Here is a 24,550-nt window from a genome sequence, read left to right as displayed (position 1 = left end):
AGTTATTGCTATTTTCACAGCAACGGTCACTTTTGTACCATACTGGAGTCATCCCTATAGCTAGTATGTTTAGGGGAAAAAATCCACTGGAGAGATACATATGAGAACTATGTGCATGTTCTATGAAAATACACTGATCAATTTGTACAAACTTTGCTATTTTTTGCTTCTTTTTTCTTCCATCTTTGCCAAAAATGTTAAGGAGGGATTTATATGATTATGTTTAGGAAACATAATAGGCAGCATCCTCAGTGGTGTACAGAACATTCTGAACTGAAATGTTTCAAACTCAAAATACTGTATTTTGAACACAAGTAGAAAAGAGCCTGCCTGGGGCAGTATAGACAGGGTGGGGAGTAAGGCCAAAGCACTGGGCAGACAGAGGTCTGTATGCTGTGCGCAATGGCTAGGACTGCTTGCCGCTCTTATTCATAGGACAAGATTTTGTCCAGTCTTCAGCCTCCCCTTTTGGGAGATGGTTGTTGAGAAGATGGTCAGGTTACAATTACAGATAGTCCAAGAAAAAATTATCTGGACCCTTTTCAGTCAGGACTCAGGCCAGGACATATTACTGAGACAGCACTGATTGTGCCTGTGGCAGACTTGGCATGGGAATGATAATGAGATTGGGGGGGGGGGGAGAGGTCACATCCAAAGTCCCTGATTTATGGGTGCCACAGAGTTTGACATTCTCACTGCTCTTGTTTAATATGTACATGAGGCCAGTTGGAGAGGTTTACGGTCAGGTATCATCAGTACACTGATGATACTCAGCTGTACATCTGGGTACCTGGCTGACCAAGCGATGCTGTCAAGGTCTTGTCCTAGTGCCTTGAGGATGTTGGGGTTTGGATGGGAAGAACAGGCTCAAGCTGAATCCTAGGCAAGTCTGGCTGTGCTTCTTGGACGCCTGGCTCCAGGGATCTTCCCCCTCTGGTCCTGAATGGGGTTGCATTAACCCACTTGGGACTGGTGCATAATCTGGGGGTCTTCCTGGACTCTCAAATACTTTTGAAGGAACAGATGGCTGCTATCAACTGCACCTTTGGACTGCAGTGATTTTTTAGCATACCAAGGACATGGTACTTGTAATAGATGCATAACATATAAATAAGTATGCCAAGATTTAAATGATTTGTTAAGCATGTGGAACAACTAACAGTATTTTCTGTATCTCTGCTGAAGGTCAGAGAGATGAATATATACAAAACAATATCTGAAACTCCCTACCAAGAAGAGGTTGATGGCAGAAAACTGCTAGCATGTTGGAAAGAATGCCTAAAGAAGTCTGATTACTACAACAGAAAAAAAGCTGTTGAGGAATTTAATAAACAAAATTACTGGAAGAAGAAAGGAATTGCAATCATCCCCATGAAGTATTCAGTTGGATATTATTCCACATTTTATCACCAGGCAAGATGTTCACTTTTTAGAAACTGACATTTCCAAAAAAGCAGAATAATCGTAACAGTAAGGGAAACAGAAGTTATGAAGGGATGGGTGAATTTCGTTTGGGAAAATGCCACAAAGGGAAACAATTTTCTTTTCTCCAAAGCTTATGCGCACTTTCTTCTGCTCTTTAACATGAAAAGAAAATTTGTGAAAGATCCATTCACAGTACATATCTTCTGCCGTCTGACTTGTGTTCTCAGGTTCCCCCAATTATGTATGTATAATACGGTATATGTAAGAATCTATTCTATATATTTATATGTAACACAATTTTTATGGTGCATTGCTTAGGAACAATAATATTACCTTTCTTATAGGGGTGCAATAAGGATTACTTTTCAATATTGTGAAATTTTAATTATTTGAGAAATCTTGAAGAGTTGGCCAATCCTACATTCAAAGCTAAATCTTATAGAAATCACTTCACTAACTTGAAGGGCACTTCTCCCCAGGCTCTAGCTTCAATCCTCATCCTCTCTGTAGCATTTTCATGCTTCTATGCAAACATCCCACTTTCCTCACTGTGCTTTGTCCTCCTGTTGAGCCAAGTGGTGCCTCCTCCAAAAGGTCAGTAAGGAAGTGCAAAAAAACAAAATTGAGGGGTGCCCTGCCCCCCTCTTCTCTTGCGAAGTCCACCATCAGGATGAAGAATGAGGGGAAGTAGCAAGGTGTCTCATGGTCCTTGGCTTTAGGAGGGAGGTGGAAACTATGAGGACAGGAAGGCAGAACAAAGGAGGTGTTCCCATCAGTAAGAAATCTCCTGCCTCACAACTCCAGAGGACCTGCTGCCAAGTTTGCTGGAGAAGTTAATTAGCTCAGTTTGCAAAGACCTATGCAACACCTCTGGTATTGTGCAGCCACTGTGTGCAGACAAAGTGTTATGCCAAAGAAGAGCATGTAGGAATTTTTCTGTGGTCATTTTAAAGTAACATGACTGGCTGGAAAAATATTGTCCATATTTTGCACCTATAGCCTGAAGAAAAGACTTGTTTGGAGCTTCTTGATTTAGCCTTCTTATAAATGACATAATAATGCATACAATCCCCAGCCCTTACAATATGTGAACATTTACAGCAAACTGAATAAAGGTAGCATTCAGTATTTATAAACTGCCCTGAGGAATTCTCAGTATAATCTTAAATTCTGTGTCCAGTCTGGTTAGGATCCAAATAATGAAGAGAATCAGAATATATGTCAAGTATTTCTGCTTCCTGTAGATATTTTTTTCAGGTGAGACAAAAGTGATAATTAGTCTAAATAAATAAATAGACAGTGGGCTATTCATTCATTCATTCATTCATCACTGACTGACTGACTGACTGACTGACTGACTGACTGACTGACTGACTGACTGACTTGTAATGGATTATTTCCTTTTACTCCAATGTTGTTTCTAGCACTGTAAATCCTTCATTTTAAGACAATCAGCTTGGGGCATTTATACAAATACACCAAGGGAGGGAGGGAGGGAAGGAGACAGGCAGGCAGGCAGGCAGGCAGGCAGGCAGGCAGGCAGGCAGGCATTGAAATATGCTTTATCTCCAATTCATTCACATCACAGTAGAAGGATGTTTACATCCAAGAGATTGAAGGACAAAGAGCATTCATCAGCCAGGAATTTAAGAATCAGTGACTTGAGAACTATATGTATTTACTTTATTTAATGTATATGAATTTCAGAAAACAGATCTATCTACTGATCTATCAGTTGCAAAGTCAAAGAATACAGAGGGGAATAATTAAATGGTTTTGTCTGTAACCACACTTTGTGGTTTATGACAATTGTGTTTATGACACAACTTTGTGTTTATGACGTGTTGGCTGCAAAATAGAAGAGAGGAGAGTTTTTGTAGGTTTGCCTAGTACTGTTGTCAGCAAATGCCAACTGCTTAACTGGAAAAAATGTGCACAATACATATGAATATTAGTATAAATTTAATAAAAATGTCCAATCTAATAGAGAAACAGGATGGTCTGAAATTAATAGATTTCCCCATTCCTAGTAGAGCTATCTCAGGCAGCAAATTTGAGGTATTATGAAAGACCAGCGAATTTTTCTTAAATTGAGTTTTTCTGTCAAGAAGGGAGGAAATGCTTGTGATACCAATACCAAAATAACCTAATATTGTAATTTTGAACAATTTCATAACATTAAGTAGACTATTTCATAGAGAAACGCAAGATCTGAATAGTAGCATACTGATCTACTAGAAATGCAAATCAGATGAATGATTACTTCACTATCCAAATTAAGCAAAGACCTCAGAAGCTTCCCAGTCCATCAGACCTCACCTACCTAGCACCACCAAGCCCAATCTGCATCTCATAATTTTAGAGAGTTCTTTCTCAGCACTTTTTCTTAAAATCCTTGTTGTTGTTAACCAACAACAAGGATCTTATTAGTCAATCCTGATTTCTGGTGACTACATGGACAGATCCATGCAGCTCTCTTGGCAACATTTTGAAAGTGGTTCACCTGCACCTTCTTCCTAGGGTTGAGAGAGTGACCCAGCTGGTTTTCTCGCTCAAGGGAGGACTAGAACTCATGGTGTTCTACTCCTAGTCCAGACAGACTTGCAACATGTACTACAATATTATGCTTTGATTTTACCACTTGTTTTATCCTCTTTAAGGATCTGGTATACTGAGTGAAGGAACCCTTTGTTCCTAGTATGGCTCTCTATATCACAGATATAACAGAATTTAATTTAAAAGATTAGCATTTTTTAAATAATTAAGTAAATAAATAATTTTCTATTTTTTGTAGGCTGCTGCTCTGATTCATATCTATTTAGATGGGTCAGTGCTGCTGTCCCATGGTGGATGTGAAATTGGACAAGGACTTTATACCAAGATGTTACAGGTAATGTAAGACCAAAAAAAGTCTAATATTTATAGCTTGAACAAAGCAGTCTTTCTAAATCGGGTGCCCTTTCCATGTGTTGAATTACAATCCCTATAATTTCTGGCTAGCATGTCCAACTTGTCTGACAGGCAGCAGCTGGGGATGGCTATTACAGAATGTATATGGTTTACAATATAAATAAATGTGCATGAAAGTTCCATTGTTCGTGTGTTTTTAATCAAGTTACCTAACATTTCCCCCCATTTTCTTAACTTTTTGTTAGGGCACATATATAAACTCCTACTTAGATATGACACAGAGACAGAACAAATAAAAAACTGTATGATAAAATGGATGTCAATTTTCAAAGAAACAGTCACAACACAACAGAAAGAATTATGGATCAAATCCATAACATTTACTCCAAGCTACAACTCAAAAGAAAATTGGTAGAAAAAGTTTTACAGATGGTATACAACTCCATCAATAATTTCCAAGATAGATACGGTAATTAATGTTGGAAATGCCGTGAAACCATAGGAACGTTTTACAACGTGTGGTGGACATGTAAAAAAACCTCAAAACTATTGGAAAGATATACATAGTACAATGCAGAAAATTCTGGAAGTTAAATTTGAAATGAAATCATAATTTTTCTTACTAGGTATAATCTCAGAAAACATCAACAAGAAATTTATCGAAATACATGTTTACAGCAGTGAGAATAAATAAAATAAACAAACAGCACCTGCCTGCACTCCATGGCACCCACCCACCCATAGTCCTTAGCACCCACCCGCCTGCCTGAGGCTCTTGCCTGCCAACCTGCTTGCATAGGACGTGTTTCAGCACTTGTTCCCATGTCACGGTCACATGAGATCCTCACTTAACCTGCATGGTCCTCGTTTAATGACAACAATGGGGACTGCTGGGATTGCCATTGCTAAGCAATGCAGTCACATGATGTTGTACTTTACGACTGCATCACTTAATAACAGAAATTCCAGTCCCAATTGCTGTCGTAATCCGAGGACTACCTGTACTTATGTCTTATAATAATATAATAAACAATTTAAACAAAACATTCCCTGTAGTAGTAATCATAATTGCATTTTGAACTTGTGTTGTAACTCCAGGTAGACTAGAAATGCTAATATTTTTATTTTTTAAACCAAAAGGTGGTGAGCCATGAACTAAAGATACCACTATCTTATATACACCCGTATGAAAGAACTACAGTGACAATACCAAATGCAATTGCTACAGCAGGATCAATCAGTGCAGACGTCAATGGGAAAGCAGTCCAGGTTAGATGCTTAATTGGTCGTATTCTTTTCAGTGTTTTTGAAATGTGATAGAACTTAAGCCTTACTGACATCAAAATCTACCTTTTTGTGAATGAAAGCCTTCCTTTTTCTCTAGCTGTTACTGAATTTGAAAGATGGGGAGGTCAGTGATAGGGCCTGTGCTTTGCATTCAGATGGTCACAGGTTTTCTCCTTGGTATATTCAGGATATTTAAAGGATCAAGTAGTTAGTGAAGGGAAAGACCTATGCTTCTAGAGGCCTCCTGCCACCAGAGTGGACAGTGCTAAGCTAGATGGGAAAATATTCCAACCTGATATAGGACATTTATCTTAATAGAAATAGTACGACCTCCCACTAAATTGTTTACATCTTTGGCCTTAAAAGATGGGCACTGCCAGAGATTGCCACCTTTTTCTAACAAATATTCTGCTCTTCTCACAGCTATACTATATAAGAGTCATAGTAGAAGTTTCTTCTATTTTTATACAAGAGCTGTGTTCACACATCATGCTGAAGAATAATGTGATTTATTGAGTTTTAACATGTGTGAACCCAGGCAGCATCATCTATGGGGAAACAGGGTGAGGAGTGGTTTGTTTATTTATTAGATTTACATTCTGTCTTTAATTCAGGAGCTCTATGTGGGACACATAATGCTCCTCCTTTTTATTTTTTCCCACAACAACGCTGTGTGAAGAAGACTGGGTTGAGAGTTGTTTCCATGTCTGAGGATGAGCTAGAACCTGGGTCTCTTTAGTGCTAATTTAAAGCCTTCACAAACACAGTGATGCAAACACAACAAATAGTTGTTTACTTTATGGATCGTACCTAAAGCTTACCACAATATATGAATTTAGTCAGTATCTCCCCATGTATCGGGCTCAGTCCAAGAACAGCAAGGAAACAGTTCATCCAAATTCAGTTCTGTTATTGCTTGCACCATATAGACAGAATCTTGCCAGACTAAATCTGTACTACTGCAACTAGTGGATATACCCTGGGAGATTCCAGGGAGTGGCTACCCTGGACCTCTTTTGCTTCCATGCTCCACCTCCGGACTGTGTTGTCTTTGGCCTCCCTACCCTTCCTGGAACGCACCCCCTCCTTCCTGATAGCCTTGCTATCTGTTGCTATCCACCACCTCACCCTCCCCTTCATAGTCACATACCATCACACTATGCTTTCACTACCTGTTTCTAGCCAGTTGGTGTACAGGAGATCTCGGATTCATGCTTTAGCATCTCCAGTTAAAGGGATCAGATATTATCTGATTGAGTATCTAAGATGCTGGAGCTTTATTAACAATCAAAACAGAGTAGCTTTCACCAAACTGGTGCCCTCCAGAGGTATTGAACTTTGATGCCTACGATGTCCAACCAAGACTGGGCTGGAGATTACAGAAAACTATCAGAAAATTTTGGGAACTGAAGAGGATCTGGAGGGGATCTGCTTGGGAAAGCTGAAGCAGACAATACCGGGCTCAAGAGATTCATTCTGACTTAGTGTAAGATAGCATCTACATCTGTACGTTATCGCCTAGTTACAGAACAGCAACAGAAGATCAGTTGTGTTTGGCTTCAAAAATAATTATGCAGCTTTACTTATTCTTTTCCCCATAACTGCAGCCCACATTTTCTTTTATAATATGCAGTTACCGAGGCAGTGTTGCATTCTTGTATACTGCATTTTGACATGTGAGCACCTGTGATGCTAGAAGAATTTTGAACAAAATTGCAATTCCTGCTAAGAAAAAGTCCACCTCTTCAATTCTACATGTCGTGGAGTTTAACATTAAAAATGTACCAACTCCTTCAAAAAAACATGGCAATCCCATTATGCAATAATTAAACGTGCCTTTTAAAAATAAAATCTGGATAACATCTTAACAATAAAATGTAGTCTTTGAGGCTAATTTCTCCTATTCTCTTTGGCACCCCTTTCTACAGAATGCTTGCCAAATGTTAAGGAAGCGCCTTGAGCCAATCATTAAAAAAAATCCTAAAGGAAAGTGGAAAGACTGGGTAGGTATGATTTATATTTTTTTAAACAGAATAATTTTAATCTTATTAATGGCACATCTTCAGGAACAACTTCTAATACATTAGCTTCAAGTATAAATACAGGAGCAGCACAGAAGGTAAAGTGAACATTATGTCAAAATAGTCAGCAATTCTAAATTTATCTAACAGGGTGACATCTGATCTTCACTGATGCTCGGTGCAAAATGGACACAGTCATATTGTTAGAGCAGTGGGCTCTCTTAGGATCCTAAGGATAGGATAACCAACCCACCATCCTTTGGAGATGGTCCTTTTCCTTTTTAATGAACTTTTGTGATGAGAAAAAAAAAGTAAGAAGCGATAGGTAAATACAAGAGCATTAGAAGTGGAAAATGAGTGGAGCACTCATAAAACTAGTGTTTGAGGCAAGATGACTGCTTCGTGCAAGTTTGTCTAGGAGCACCTTCTAAACACAGAGTTTCCAGTCCCCAAACCTCCATTCTGTGGGGCCAATGAGATTGCTTAGGTCAGCAAAGAGACACTTCTGGGGAGGTAATCCTAGATGCATGAGCAGAGAGAAAATTCAACATGACTTTCTCACCTCTCTTACGCAAAGGTGGAAGGCTGACCTTTAATGATCCCCATTTTGGTTTTGTTTTATGCATAAATGCATTTGTGTCTCTATTACAAATATTGCCATTTAACAATCTACCACTTTCAGATTAAAGCAGCCTACAAGGAAAGCATCAGCCTCTCTGCTACTGGCTTCTTCAAGTAAGCAATTTGATCCCAATTCCTAAATGGCTTTATTTTCAATATCAAAGGTGATAGGTTGGGATTTAATGGGAATTCCAAGTGCTGAATATCAATGCACCTTTGGGAGGGCAAGAGCCACTTGATTGTCCTCAAGGACCCAATATTAGAAAGACCCTTCCCCACACTTGAACATAAGCCATGATACAAACTTGCATGACATTTTTTTTTCTGCTGTGTCCCTATGAAGTTGTCATCTCATCCCAACCCCTTAGTGAGGGACACATTTGTAAGCAACTCTTATCTGTACCAGTATTAAAGTATGTTTTCCCCCTTAAAGTAACAGCACTCAACAGCCACGGGGTATGTAAAATGTATTACTCTTCACCACCCATTACATCAGAGGTGAAATTGGGCGGCCAGTAGCAAGCAGGATGAGAGAGGCACTCATGGGCCATTTCAGGGCATACCTTTTCCAGTCCCCTCTAGTCTCCCTTATCTGCTGCCATTCTGCTATTGTCTCCCTAAAGAGCTGGACACAACACTCCTGTGCTGGTAGTCCTTTAAATTTGCACAGGTGTGGTAGAGCTGTATTTCTTTACATGGAAGTTCTTTTGCATTGTCTAGAAACCACAGTTCTGCTGCATGCAAACAATTCCCTGCCACATGTCTAACAGTGCAACACAATGTGTCACCCTCTGACCTTCTCTGCAGAATGGTGAGAGTTGGTGGCCAAGTATATATAAACAAGGTTCAATTAGACTTGCACAATAGCATTAGACTAGTCAGCCAGTAGAACTCCAAGAGCTTTAACTCAATAGCCCTTAACAGATCCATGCTGAAGATGAAGGGAGGAATCAACCAATTGCTTAGCTTATCACACCCTGCACATGCATAATCAGCTTAATTACAAGTAGCTTCATTTGGCAGTGATTGGGAGTTGCAACACCTATATATGTTTTCTCCCGACTTAAAAGGTTGATAGCACTTTAATTCAGAAGGGGGAAAAGGCCCAGAGAAACAGAAGGGAAGGATTTCCTCCTGGTGATGTCTTGCTCAGGATAAGTGAGACAAACCTGCAAGGCTCAAGCCTACAATAAACCAATGGATGAGATCCAAAAATATCTGGGAATTGGGATGTGGCAAAAAGTCATTGACAGGCTCAAAGTGAGGGACAGAGACTATCATTCCAGAGCAGTTCAATGCTAGATGCAACAGGGGCCAATATTTGGCAAAAGCCAGGAATCCTATTTATCTGAGTTACAAACTCAGACAGTTCAGAAGTTACCTTAGCAAATTCTAGGTCTCATTTGAATTCTTTAATGAAGGATTCATTAAAGTGGCAGGAAACCACTTCTGTCATTGGCTTTTCTGTCTAGCAATCAATTTCCTTTTTGTTATTTCCCATTGAAACAGAGGGAGCACCTTCATCTCACCCCAGATTCTTTATTTCTTTCAGAGTGTCCTAATAATTTGGTCTTTTAACATGATCTATGTACCTCTATTTGAAAAGACACCTAAAGGAAACTCTTTCATTTTTTTCCCTTCCCATCAGAGGATATCCTGTCAATATGGACTGGGAGAAAGGAAAAGGTCACGCATTTCCATATTTTAATTTTGCTGCAACTTGTTCTGAAGTTGAGATTGACTGCCTGACCGGTGACCATAAGGTAATCAGGAAGAGCATCTCCACCTCTCTGCTCTACCATGGGATAGCCTATGGGGTGGTTCAGTGGTCCTTCTGCCTTTTAGGTTTGGGTGATGAACAATTCTTGTATTGAGGCAATGCTCAGCCACCAAACATTTTGAAGGATAAACACAGAGAACTCATAATAGATATCAAGTATTTAAAGGTATAAATAACTGGCCACTCAAGATAGGAAACTTTAAGAGCTATTGACTTGGTCAAATCAGAACATATTTAGGTTGGATATGAGGGAAGCAGTAGTCTAACACATCCAGGTTGTGTCTGGCTGGGGAAGGCTGTGTCAGGTTGTGGAAGGCTGTTGTAGGGTGTGTTGTTTGTGGCCAATACTATAAAATAGTCTTTGTGGAACTGGACAATGCCACCATAGCCAGGGTCCATAAACCAGGAAGTGAAGTGTGTGTTGAACTGTATGTAGAAAGCTCCAGGTTCAATCCTTGGCACAGATAAAATTGGGCAAAATGGGCAAATGTGCTAAGGCATCTTTTCATGTGCCAGCTAAGATGGATTCTTAGCAGGGGATGGTGGCTGGGGCCTGCATATAACATAGGATGGGGGTGAAGACTGTCACCGGGTGGAAAGTTAATACAACTGGGGAGTGGGGTGTTGTCCATAGGCAAGGGCAGAGTTTTCTGTGTTTTTTTCTGCATTTGGGATGAACTTGAGGTTTTTTATTTTTTAAGTATGTTAAATTTATTATAGATCTTATGCTACAGTTTTCCATACATCCCATCACAAAATAATGGAAGACTGTCACCATTCTGGTAACTGTGAAAGAGATTCACAGTCTCTTTCAGGGCCTGCAAAAAGGGATTCAGCAGCTCCATGCTGCCATGAAACATCAGGATGCCAATCCCCAGACTATACAATGACCTCTCCCCATCTGATGCTTCTTGGAAGTTTTTTATTTATTAAAATTATTTATATAGCCACTCATCTCATAACAGTGTCTCTGGGTGGCATACAAAAATTAAAACATGAACCACAACATACAATCCCTGGTGCCTAAGGATAAAACAATGATCCCAATCAGCAGCAAAAGAACTCACCTGACCTCTTTACCCTGGGTTAGTGGGGAAACAGTCAGCTCTTTGGTGCTTGTAAAAGGCTAAGAGGGTTGGGACTATCCTGATCTCCAGGATCTCCTGTTCCATAGGACAGGCACTGCCACAGAGAAGCACAATCCTGGGATCCAACAAGATGACTTTGTTTGATGGAAGGAATCCAGAGCATACCCCCACTACTAGATCTGGGCAGAGCAGAGATAGCTGAGCAGAGACAGTGGGAGAGAGGTGGTCCCAGAGGTAGCTTCACAGGTGATAATTAGCACCTTGCATCACACCAGGAAGCCTATTGGAAGCCAGTGCAGCTTGTGGAGCAGCAATATTATATGAGTGTTTAACAAGAAATGCCAAAAACTGCCCACGCTGCTGCATTCTGGAGCAACTACAACTTCTGAGTGTTGTTCATGGGCAGTCCCATGTAAACTGAATTATAGTAATCCAAAGAGGATTACTCTAAGGTATGAGTCATCATGAGCAAGGCCTCCTGGTCCAGAAATGGCCGCAATTGATGAACAAGATGAACCTGTGCAAAGGCCCCCCTAGCCACAGCTGCTGTCTGCTCTGAGAAGGAACTGTAAGACCAGCAGGACTCCCAAATTGCACACCGACTGGAGAGGTGCAGCCCCAGGCAGAGTTAAAGATGGAAAATCTCTGGAACTGGTGGGGGGGGGGGGCTTAAAACCCACAGTTACTCACTGTTGCCAGGTTCAGCCAAACCCCCAAACAGACCTTCACGGTCTTCAGGCATTAGGAAAGGGTCTTGACAAAATTGCTTGGCTGGCTCAGGATGGAGCTGTATACAGGTAGTCCCCGGGTTAAGAGTGCCTGGTTTACAGATGACCCATAGTTAAGAACAGAGCCTATTGTAGCAAAATTTGAGTTAAATACAGAGTTATTCGAGTTAAATACACAATGGTTTGAGTTCATTATACGATAATACTGTTCTGGCTTACATACAAATTCGACTTAAGGACAGACCTTGGGAATGGAACTTGTTCTTAAACTGGGGACTACCTGCACCTGGGTATCATCAGCATACTGATGATACTGCACCCTTTGCCAGCGGATAACCTTGCCTAGCAGTTTCATGCAGATGTTATATGGGGTGGGGAGAGGGGAGAGCCCTAAGGCACCTCACAAAGCAGGAGCCTCGACTTCTCCCACCCTGCTAACACCAACAGGAACTGGCTCCAGAGAAAGGAATAGAATCACTGTAATATGCTTCCCACTCCAATCCCCTAAACCGGCCCAGAAGGATACCATGATCAATAGTGTCAAAAGCCACTGAGAGATCAAGGAGGACCAGGAGGGATGCACTATCCCCATATTGAGCCCACAAGAGATGATAAACAAGTACGATCAATACTGTTTTAGGGCTATAATCAAAAGGGTCCAGATCGTCTACATCTTCCAGGGCTCTCTGGAGCTTAAGCCAACTATCTTCTCAACAACCTTCCCTAAAAAGGGAAGATTGGACATTGGACAAAAATTGTTCAGCTCCATTGTGTTCAGCAATGATTTCTTAAGGAGAGGGCAGACAACCGCCTCCTTCAGGGTGGATGGAACCACCCCCTCCCACAGAGAAACATTCACCACTGCATCAATCCAATCACCTGGCACTTCCCAGGTGACCTTAACCAACCAGGAGGGACAAGGATCCAGAACACAGAACTCACAGCTCTGAGGACCTTGCCATTACACCCACCTCATCAGGACTAATAGGTTCAAACTCTTCCCAGATCACCAGGCAAGACTGTGCCTTAGGCAACTCCTTAGGACCCGTAGAGCCAGATTCCAGCTCTGAGAGAAACTGAGCAATTTTATCTGACAACTTTAACTAAATAATCCTCATACCAGTCCTGCAAGAGTTCCTGCGTCTACCTAGGAGGGATGAGGTTACTCTGAACAGGGCCACTGGCCAGCTCTCTGCAGATGCAATAGGGATGGAGAAATAACTATATTTCACTGCTCTTATTGCCACAAGGTAATCCTTAAGAATGTAAGATTTGCCCCGTTCGACAAGAGAAACTCCCGTGACACGTGTGGTTCACAAAAGAGGTTTACTCGAGCGTAACATAAGTTACAAACAAAGCCAGGACTGGCTTGGCACATTTACATTGCTCATTTATAGTTGTCCCAATCCCCCCCCCCCCGTGGGCCCCGTTGCTAGGTTACATATTACAGATTAGATTACAGATTGCCCCCTGTAATCCCCCCCTTCTACTCGAATGGCAGGTTCAGCCCAGTTCTCTTGTTTCTTTGATTGTTGTTGCCTATGGCGTGGTGGTCATTGCCTTCGGTGGGGCTTCTGTTGCGCGCACAGCCAGGAGCTCCCCCTCGCACAATCGCTCTTCCTCAATTCCGCGGTTCTTTCCTTTGTCCATAGCGCCCGCGGCCCTCTGGCATTAACACATTAGTAAAGTGGCGCCAGGTGGCCCATTCATTAGTTTGCAGTTTCGCACTTCCTCTTTCTGCGCTAGTGCTTGAGCGGTGAAATTGACTAAAGCGCGGCTGGGCAAGTTCCTAGCGGTGCAGCGCCGGCTGAACCTGACAAAGAAAGGCTCTTGCCCGTGTTTGGTCAGGTTCACTGTTCATTTTCCTCCAGCAGCATTCTAGGGATCTCTTAGGCTGTTTCATCACCAGCGTTCCTCTGAAAGCCAGGAGCCTTCCAGGACCTATGTGCATAGAGAAGCTGCATAGGCACAATCTGATCCAGGCCAAAGTTGCCCTCATTCCAAGCGGCAACTAGAGCCTCAGTTGACCCATGCACCATAGCCTAGGAACAACCCCAAGCTCCCTTTGAAACTCATTAGAATCTATCGGGTGCTTGAGGTGGACTGTTCGAATTGGTCCTGCTTCCCTGCAGGGAAATGCAACACCAGAGAAATCCAAAACCAGCAAGGAAGATCCATCCATAGCAAGGGGTTGATAATAACATCCCCCAACTCCAGATAACATTGCCAGTGCCCCAAGATACAAACCAGGTCTAATCTGTGGCCTGCCCTGTAAGTCAAGCAGAGATTACTTGGCTCAGGTCCATAGCTGCTATGAACTCCCAAGCTGCCTCCGAGTCTGTGCCTGCAAACAGCATTTGCTCTGTAGTCTCAGCTTAGTGATGTTTTCTTGGACACAGCAGATCCTCTCAGAGCTATCAAATGCAGAAAGTGTTATGCTTGAAATCCTCCCTCCCCCAGCTTATTTCTCTTAGTAGAGGAAAAGTAGCTGATGTAGCCATACTTACAGGCTCCAGGAGGACAAGTTCAAGGGTGCAGTTCCCCTCCAGCTCAAGGCCCCCAAATATTATCATGCCTGCTGGAAAGACTTCCAGAAACTCTATAGTAGGAATATATTTGTCATTGTAATATCATGGGTTTGGATGTCCATGGCCTTTCATTTTTTTTTTCTGAACTGCTAAAAATGTGCTAATGACAACTTCTCTGTGCAACAGAACCTCCGAACCGACATTGTCATAGATGGCAGTTTCAGCATCAATCCAGCCATTGACATAGGGCAGGTATGTATCAGGCACTTTAAATTCCCACATAACAATCTTTCTGAAAGATCAGAGGAGTGAATCCCAGTTGCATGTTATTGTTCAGGCACTTATTCCCATAAATCTTGATCCAACAGTGTACCTTTTCACCCTATCTAATTTAAAGAGTACCACAGGGATGGTTGTAGTTATAACATATAAACCAAAAAATGTGATGAATAAATAAGTAAAATGGAAATAAATAAAATGTGGATATATACTGTATGTTATGTACATAGTAAGTGAAAAGATAAATCAAATGATATATCATTTCCTTATCAATACTGGGATAGGATGGAATGATAAAAACAATAATGTGAATGTTTTTGCATATCCATGCTGCAGAATTCAGCTCTGTTTTCTCTTATTGATCACATTACATTCTTATATACAGTATTAAGTAATCTACAGTGTTGAATTTTTTATTTTATTTCTTTTATTCTTCCACAACCTGAATATTAAGAAGTTTCCAAGGTATCATGGTTATAGAAAGAAACAGTGCAAATCTGCACCAATTTTTAGTTCATCTTGGTACTTTTATTTCCAGATTGCTATAATAGTGCTGCTGTCCTATGGTGTCCACAAGTAGTGTGTTACATTAGACATTCTTTATTTCTGCATCCTTGACGCAGTTTTTTTTTACTTTCTCTTTCCAATCACACTTCAATGTATGTGCATCTACCTCTGAAAAAGAACTGGATGAGAGGAAGGAGGGGTGTAATTAGGGTAAAGGGACTACGATTATAGCAATGAAATATCTGCAGGAATTATTCATGGATGTCTGGTAAGCTTGCAACAGAAGCACTGCTTGGAGGAACAAAGAGTAGTAAGCTGATTCACTGAGAGCTGTAGCTGAAAAGATTTATGTGTTCAGAATCTTAAGCACCCATGGGCATCTCAAAATGGATGCTTGAGAAAGAGGTCCTCTTTATCCTTTAGGACACTGTTTACCATTCACATACCCTGTAAGTCTTCCTTCAGTAATACAGGTAGTCCTCGACTTATGACAATTCGTTTAATGACTGTTCAAAGTTATGATGGTGTTGAAAAGAGTGCCTTACATCAGTCCTCGCACTTACAACCATCACAGCATCCCCACGGTCACGTGATCAAAATTCAGGTGCTTGGCAACAGGCATGTATTTACGATGGTGGCAGTGTCCCAGGGTCATATGATTGCCATTTGCAACCTTCCCAGCTGGCTTCTGACAAGCAAAATCAATGGGGAATCACATGATTCACTTAACAACCATGGCAAAAAAGTTGTAAAATTGGAGGGAACTCACTTAACAACTGGATTGCTTAGCAATGGAAGTTCTGGTCCCAATTGTGGTTGTAAGTCGAGGACTACCTGTAGTGAAATACTGTGATTGAATATAATGGGACAAGGGAATGGACTTCATGGAATGAAAAAGTCACTGTGCGGAAGGGCAGAGGACTAAAAAGGCAATTCTTGCTGATGCTCACTATTCCTTTGATTCTGAATAAATTACTATGATGGAGTTGGAATATGATGGTGCAATAAAAGAATACTAACTGGCAAAGAAAGCTTTAAAAGAAAATTATAAATAATAAGAAAATTGCTATATGAATGTAGATTACGAGTGGAGGACAGATAAGAAATAGAAAGCCAATATGCATTTTCTACATTTTGTGGAAAGATTCTTAGGTCCAATAAAGCCTGGGATAGGATGGAATGTTTAAACAAGAACTGCAAACCGGCATATGCTGTGGGGGTGGAATTTTCATATCAGGATTTTGACTAGAATGTCCTAACATCTACTCTACCTTTGATGTAAGTGGATTCTTACAAGTCAACGGAAGAGCCTGATGACTAGGTATCTCCAGGTTTAAGCAGACCATCAAAGTTACTGCTCTGCAGAAGAACAAAAAAGATTATTTCTACAGTACTGTATTAGCCTATCCACATTCAGGGAAACAAATTTCCAAGTCCAACGTTTAGGACTACAAACTTAAGAAGTTATTATTTTCTTAGAAGAAATGTCCAAAAACCAGAAAATGTGTATTTTATTCCCTCAGATTGAAGGTGGCTTTGTTCAGGGACTTGGACTTTATACATCGGAAGAAATAAAATTTTCCCCAGAAGGACAGCAGTATACATTGGGTCCTGACACATATAAGATACCGGGTCTTTGCGATATTCCAGAACAGCTTGGAATCTACTTGATGCCAAATTCAAGAAATCCAATTGCTATCTATTCCTCCAGGGTAAGCAAATGATATGGATTGTCCTGGAAACTGTTGAAGTAAGGAGCACAACCCCCAAGGAGAAATTGCCAGCTGTTTATTCAATGATCTTTGGGTGCCTGCTTTACAAGAAAGAGGGACCCCAAAGTATGGGAAAGCAAAGATTTTTAAGGGCTACAAAGTGGGAAATCCTAGGGATCAGATTTGTGGCCTAGTTTGCGGAAGCTAGGCATGTCTTTGTCAGTGTACCTATTGTTAGGCACAACGGGCCTTTCCGGAGGGCAGCCGAGCCAAGGATGTGCATTGTTAAAGGAGAAGGAATGTTGAGGTCATCAGGCTGACTGAGGATGGAACCGTGAGGCTTGTTACTATGTTGTAATTCCCTTATTAGGGCTACCCTTGGGCTGTACTATGAGCTGGTGAGAAGGCTTCCATTCTTTGGTTAAAATGGGATTTCAAGGGGGCTTTGTCTTGGGGCAGGGAGAATCAGTTTGGGTCTCATAGCATTAGGCAAAGAGATGAACTTGGTTTGACCCTAGTCATGTCCAAAAGATGGGGTGGGAGGAAGGGTGCAGCCTCCATTTTGTTTGTTAGATTTATTTTCTCCACTACAGGATGAAGAACAGCTTACAGAGTGTTCCAGGTTTATGAGTTACTTTTCCAGGAGGCATGATGGACCAATTATTTTATTTTATTGTAACAATTTGTATTTGCCCGAACACAGGACTACAGGCAATTTATGTCAATAATATACAATAAAGTAACAGCACAAGCAAAATCCATATCATAAATTAATGATAAAAACAAAAGGACAAAATCAGACATTAAAAAAAAAATTTAAATCAGGGACTTTCCCCAGATCAGAATGATCCCAGCAGAACACTTGTAGACTGCTATCCCTACATGTGGACAGAAAGGTCTGTGTATTAGTTTAGAAAGCAGGAACAGCAATATTAATCACTCTGGAAATTATCAACCTCTAGTCTCTAAGAAAGAGTGAAACCTGTAATGCCTCAGTCTAATAGCTGAGGTAGTTTTTGATAGATCTTTCGAAGGTGGCTTGGCTTCAACTGAAAATCTTGAAAAGACATTAAATTTGGATGGTTCAGTGGCCTGACAATATATAGTATGCATCTTATATTTCTATAAAAGTAGGAAAATAGGCTTAAAGAATCAAAATGATGTGTGAACTATGCATCCCACATAAAGATACATGTTTTTCTGCAAAGAAAAGAATGTTTGCTGTAAAAAGCAATTACAAGTAAAAAGTTTATTGATGGCCAAAAAAGAGGGGCTTGCTTAATACTTAATACCTGCTTAATATGCAAATTACAAATTCAAGATTTCCATAAAGACTTCCCTGTTGTCTTCTCTAAAGCTGAATTTTTACGAACCCTTTAATTACATTCAGTAGTAGTATAATTACTGACATGTAAAACACAAATTTTTTGTCTGACCAGAAAACACTTTTATTGGCACTTAGGATATTGATTATGTGCCATCAAGTTGTATTGACTCCAGAATGATCTATTCCCAACCTGGTCCTTCAGGTCTTACTCAGGATATAGGGAAGGAAAAAAAGGATACTGTTGTTCCTAAACTGAAAAATTATTCTTTTATTCAGTAATTGTATCCCATAGAACAACTGCTGTTTTTCTTCACAATGTATGCTAGCCATGTGTAATGTGTAGAAATGGATGCAATTTCTACAAATTGCAATACAGTTTCACAAAGGGCTTAGTTTTTTATGCACTGAAAATATTCAGAATTTAAGATGCTGCTATCAGAGTAGGACAACTGTTTCACTCTTAGCTGTGTGAAGTTGTTGTATAGCCTTAAATATTATTGTACAACAATGTTGCGTCAATGATTTTTTTTCCTTCTCTTTGGTTATTTTTATTTTCCTCCAGGGATTGGGGGAATCCGGAGTATTCCTTGGATCCTCTATATTTTTTGCTATAAAAGATGCAGTAGGTGCCGCACGGAAGGAAAGAGGATTAAATTCTGTTTTCACACTGGACAGCCCACTGAATGTAGAGAGGATTCGCATGGCCTGCGCTGATTACTTTACAGAGATGGTAAAAACTTTGCCCTAACACTTTCTCTTCCCTTGCATTTATCCTTTCTTTTTACTTCAACCAGTAAGGCAAAGATTATAAAGGAAGGAGCATAAAACCAGATACCTGAAATGCCCAATACTGTTCAGTTAAGTCACTAGCTGAGTAAAAAACGGAAAACTTGATCCAGGTTACCTACTCTATAAATGATGAGCTTATTGTACAGTAGTCAGCGAAGGCTCCTGCTGGAAGAATGGACTTGGAGACTGCCAATTACCCCTGCTCTTGCAGTTTTGTCTCTCATGCTGCTCTGAAATGTCTTCTTTCTCCTCCTCCAGCAACTTTTCAGGAGGTACTAGGGAATGCAGACAGAGGAAAGAGGAAGCTCAAAAAACAAAACAAAACAAACTTTCCCCCAGCACTTCCCCACCTCCATCAGGCCCTATGAGCTGGCATCTCAGGAAACAGGAACTACTTGGATTGCTGGAGTGATCTTGATTGCTCATAGGATAATATAGCAGAAGCTTGAAAGCCTGCCAAAGGAATTCTCCCAGTCATCTGATACTTAGCGTAATTAAGGGGGAGTTACCTTGAATCTCTTTCTCACATTTCCCCTCTACCCTGGACTAAACAATCTTTTCTGAATAGTACTCCCTCCTCCTCTGTGTTCCCAAAATCAGCTAGATATTTAATCATACCACCTCCTGATGTGAATAAAACTCTGCTATACTATTGAATTGTGATTTACAGTGTAAGCTGTGAAATTTCCCCATTCAAAACACACCTGAACCACCAAATCACTGATATCACTAAAACCCCCTCTCATCACAAAATCCCATCTCCCGTACGAGCAAAGTTAAAAATAAAGAGAAAACATAAGAAGCAGAACAAACGTTTATGGTCTCACATTTCCCTTCCAGAAGCCATTGGGAACGCCACACACAGGCTATGAGTATAATACACCTCTACAGCTTTTCATCCCCAACAGCTGATCCAATGTAGGGCTTCTGATCTTGGAAGTGGCATATTAGTGCCATCATTGATAGCCTTACCCTCCATAATTTTGTCTTTTAAGACTCTCTAAAGCTCCTGGGGCTGTTTGCCACAACTTGTGGCAGCAGATTCCAGAATTTTAACTATATGCAATGAACAAAGGAGTATTTCCATGTACGTATTTTGCTGTCCTTGCTATCATTCAGATGAATTAGGCACTCTGAATTTAGTATTATGAGAGAAAGAACTCCCCCATTTACTTTCTATATTCCACACATATTTTCATACTCCAGTACCAGGTCTTCATATCTGCCTTTTGTTCAGAATTAAATTGTCTGAAATGTTGTAACTTTCTCATCAAGGAGTTGCTCAAGCCCCACAAATACTGGACTTGCATCTTCTTTTTCAATTTCTGCAGTATTTTTTTTTTTTTTTAATCTGCACTCAGTCATTACCGACTCTGCAGTGACTGCTTGGACGAGTCCTTGCAGTTTTCAAGGCAAGGTGTTTCGGAAGTGGTTTGCCAGAGCCTCCTTCCTAGAGCAGAGCCCAGCTGGCGAGCGCAGGAGGCGGGGTTTTCGTTGCTTCGCGCCCTTTTCGGGCGAGCGCGGTTTCGTGCTTACCGGCAACTGCTCCTGACTCCTTTTGCAAGGCGCCGCCAGCATTTTTCCTCCCACCGGAGTGAGAGTCCCCATTTATCTACTCACGTGAGTTTTCGAACTGTTGGGTTGACAGGAGCTGGACAGGAGCTCACCCTGTTAACATGAAGGCTGGACTCGAACTGCTGAAGCGTCGACCATTTCTGGCCGGCAACTTTCAGCGTCATTAAGCCGCTGCGCCACCGCGTCCCCTTCTGCAGTATAGGTAGTCCTCAAATTACAACATTTGTTCAGTGACTGTTCGAAGTTATGACAGTGCTGAATGAAGGGACTTACAACTGGGGCTGTTGCAGTGCCCCTGCAGTTACATGAACAAAATTCAGGTGCCTGGCAACCAGCTCACACTTTCGACCAGTTGCAGTGTCCCATGGTCACATGATCACCATTTGCGCCTTCCCTGCTGGCTTCCCTCAAGCAATGTCAATGGGAAGCCAGCAAGGAAGGTTACAAGTTGCTGGGGTAAATCCCCTGGGCCTTTCTTTGCTTGCATGCATTGCACCCTTCTTCACCCCTTCATTCATACACTCCCCTCACCCTCTTTCCATGGCATCTCTGTGATCACATGCACCCTGCACCCTCCTTCCTTGGCCTCCCTGTGATCGCACATACACAAGCACCTACCCCATGCCCTCTTTCCATGGCATCCCTGCAAGTGCATGCACCTCACCCTGCAAGTGCATGCACCCTGTGCCCTCTTTCCTCAGCCTCCCTACGCTTGCACATACACACCCAGACTACCTGGATTGCTGTTGCTAAGCGATGCGGTCACATGACATCGTGCTTTACGACCACATTGCTTAGCAATGGCAATCCCGGTCCCAATTGCAGTTGTAACTTGAGAACTACCTGTATTGTTTTTGATCTGAAGAACCAGTTCTATGCACTGGATTGATATTTTAATTCACCTAATTCACTACAAACCCTAGACCCTTTCCTTGGTCTAGGATCAACTCAAATCTTATGTGAAGTTAACTTTTTTTTGTGTGTCCTTATGCAATACAGTAGAAAACAGTAATATAAATGCCATGCTATTTTGTTGCCCGTTATATATGGAAAGATCATTATATATGCAAACTAATCTGGACATTTGAAAGGTGTTGCATAAAAGTTGCACACCATGCTTAGTATGTATGCAATAGTAATTTTATGGTTGCTTCTTAAAAGACTGACCTTCAGCTTGGACAAAACAAAATTACTCTGCTCAAGACAATTGGGTTCAGCATTCATGAAATGGTGGAGCAAAGCTAGCAATTCAAGGTTCTACAGAGAAGGTTAAAGAGTTCAGGAGACACATGGAGAATTTAATAGAAAATTTCAATAAACTAACCAAAAGCAAATTTCAAATTTCCAAATATTTTGGAAATATTTAAGATTAATTTGCAAAGAAGCAACAAAAATAAAGCAAAATAACATTATTTTATTTCAAAAACATTTTAATGGTATTTTTATGGCTCAAAAAAAAAAAAACCCCACAATCTACTGATAGAATACATGTTTGTGGAAAATTCCCACATCGTTCAAATCGCAGCAGTGCAAAGTGCTCCACTTCCTTGCCCCTTTTCCTTAACAGCATCCCAAGAATGGAGGAAAATGCTTCAGTGCAGAGTGTCATGTTGGCTGTTACACTGCACATAATTGTAGCAGCCCACAATAGAGCCCTGTTGTGTTGTGATGTATCTTATCAAGCAAGTTAAATATGCAATCTAGAATGTTGAGTATAGTGATTCTATTTTGTTTAATACTAAGCAAGCACCTTGTTAAATAATCTTTCATACTCCTTTCTTGTTTAGATTCCAAGGGACAAGCCTGGGACCTATAAACCTTGGGCCATCCAAGTAGATTAATCTTCTACTTACTGGTTTTTCAATGAAGTTGTGATTCCTTTACCACACAATGTTATACATCTCTCTTCAGAAATATATAATGTGGTTTTCAATAGGACATACTCCCCAAATAAATGCTTAGAGGACTGCATCCTTCGTTGTCTATCAAGACAGTAATATTGGAACCATGTTTAGGATATGTTGGCCAAAGATGTTCAGTTTGATTATGCTACCAGATTTCAAAAAATAGTTTTTGTATGTAAGTAGAATAAATCTTGTTACAGTGTATGTTGAAATGCCTAGAAAGTAACTTATAGATTTCACCGTATAATTTATAGGATTAGTGCAAAAAATAGGAGATTGTCTGACCAATCTGTGAGATTCAGCAAATACAGCTGCTCCTCCTTTAGCAACCATTCACAAATATAACAGTAATAAAAAAAAATAATTTTCCAACCACTTACGAGCAAATTTCATGCGCCTGACAACAACATACGCTGGAGAGAGTAACGCTGGCATAGCTGTATCACAGAAATTTATCTGAATGAGATAGCAGCAACCAGTGATCTCTCTCTGTCTTTCAGTCATGTGGTCACTCAGCATTTTGCTTCCAATTTAAGGAACGGATTGCAGTTGCTAAACAAGGAGAGGATATATAGAGAGATATTTACCTATAGATCTATAAAAATATTAAAATTCTATAAACTGTTGCTTGTAAGATGTACACCTCACCTCACCAATTGAATCAGTTGCTACAGTTGTGGAACACTCTTAACTCTTCAGGGTAAGGGTAAGTAGGTCAACAATAGATTAAAACAGTAGAGCTTCTATGGGGAAAGGAAAGACAGAATTGGATGGGAGAAAAATGTCATTATGGATAATTTTATCTTGTTTGTGGGCAACTAAGGTAAGCTTATCAAGGACATCATATGCTAGAAATGAACAGCAGCTATCAGCACAGTAGTAGATGCCAGCAAGGCAATGGCGATTTCTAGGAGTGCATATTATACTGCTATGTAAGAAACTTGGTTATTTTCATGTGGCCCTTTCCAATGATTTACAAAAGGGCACTTGAAAAATAGCTGCATATTCTATATAATGTTATATATTAAAAATGGCCCTTTTATCTGTCTGCATGCACCTACACATATACTATGTGGAATTGTAGTGAAGTCTCACATGTGTGTATTCTTTAATGAATAAAGATTGAATAACTTGGCACTTTTGAAAGCCTTTTATTAGAAATGCTGCCTTAAACATAAGTCTCATAATCTGGGGTGTTTTAACAACCAATTCCCAAATTGCAATACTGGGATTGCTGTAAACACCTTCTATTCAACTTCAGCACCATTCCCATTGCACTAGAGGGATGACATAACTATGAAAGGGACAAGTCCATCCTGGTATATTGAACAGTGATTTCATTTCCAGCCTTGAAAGCTTACCATTAATAGCCAAGCAATTAGGTTTTGATTCCAAATCACATGAGAAGCTAACATTGTGGAATAACCCAATGCGAAAATATCAGGGAAGATGTTTAACTGGAACATTTGGCTAAACAAGGGATCAATACTTTGATATAAGTTGGTTGGTTGTTTTAAAGACTTTGAGACATTGTGTGTTGAATATGACTTACCTACAACATTTGCTTGGCAATATACACAATTGAAATACCTGGTAACCAAGCAATATGATCTGGACACTCTAGCAATTTTGAAATGCAGGACCAAAAAATATCAGCCAAAAAAAAAAAAAAATTCTAGTAAAAAAACCCCACAATGTTAAGTACTAGAATTTGTCATCTCATGAAGAGCTTTGACTCTTTCAAGCCAAGGGCACAGCAAAGAGGACAATTTTACATGAATGGAAACTTATCAGTGCTAGTAGCATATATTAAATTTGACAGTGGCTTATCTGTTTGTTTAATCAGTGACATCACCAAAGTAAACAAACCCCATGTCATGCAGATGTCACCAGGTCATGATCCTAACCCGATATGACATGCATACCCAGTCCCCACATGATGCTGGAGTCACAAGGTCACAACTCCTACCGGACATGACGTATTGATCCTAATCCCATCAAGGGTGACAGTCAACCCTAGTGTAATTAGCTAACCAAACCTAGCCCTAATCCAATGTGGATTCATATAA

The 24,550-nt window shown here is 40.6% G+C and overlaps 1 protein-coding gene across 1 annotated transcript in view; it reads left to right on the top strand.

The window, feature by feature from the left end:
• The window catches only part of AOX1 (aldehyde oxidase 1), a 71,668-nt gene extending 48,931 nt beyond the window's left edge, over positions 1 to 22,737 (top strand). The window contains exons 26-35 of the mRNA XM_088135667.1: positions 1,186 to 1,413; positions 4,220 to 4,315; positions 5,476 to 5,604; positions 7,551 to 7,625; positions 8,326 to 8,378; positions 9,913 to 10,027; positions 14,575 to 14,640; positions 16,698 to 16,886; positions 18,776 to 18,943; positions 22,365 to 22,737. Coding sequence (XP_087991793.1) covers positions 1,186 to 1,413; positions 4,220 to 4,315; positions 5,476 to 5,604; positions 7,551 to 7,625; positions 8,326 to 8,378; positions 9,913 to 10,027; positions 14,575 to 14,640; positions 16,698 to 16,886; positions 18,776 to 18,943; positions 22,365 to 22,418 — 1,173 coding nt within the window. The 3' untranslated portion in view covers positions 22,419 to 22,737. The remainder of the gene's footprint in view (positions 1 to 1,185; positions 1,414 to 4,219; positions 4,316 to 5,475; positions 5,605 to 7,550; positions 7,626 to 8,325; positions 8,379 to 9,912; positions 10,028 to 14,574; positions 14,641 to 16,697; positions 16,887 to 18,775; positions 18,944 to 22,364) is intronic.
• Positions 22,738 to 24,550: the final 1,813 nt, after the last annotated feature.

Source organism: Python bivittatus, unplaced genomic scaffold (genome assembly GCF_059951505.1).
Source record: "Python bivittatus isolate LINGU-HERP-01145 unplaced genomic scaffold, Pbiv_v1 ctg000200_np1212, whole genome shotgun sequence".
NCBI lineage: Eukaryota > Metazoa > Chordata > Lepidosauria > Squamata > Pythonidae > Python > Python bivittatus.
This window is presented reverse-complemented; position numbering and strand designations above follow the sequence as displayed.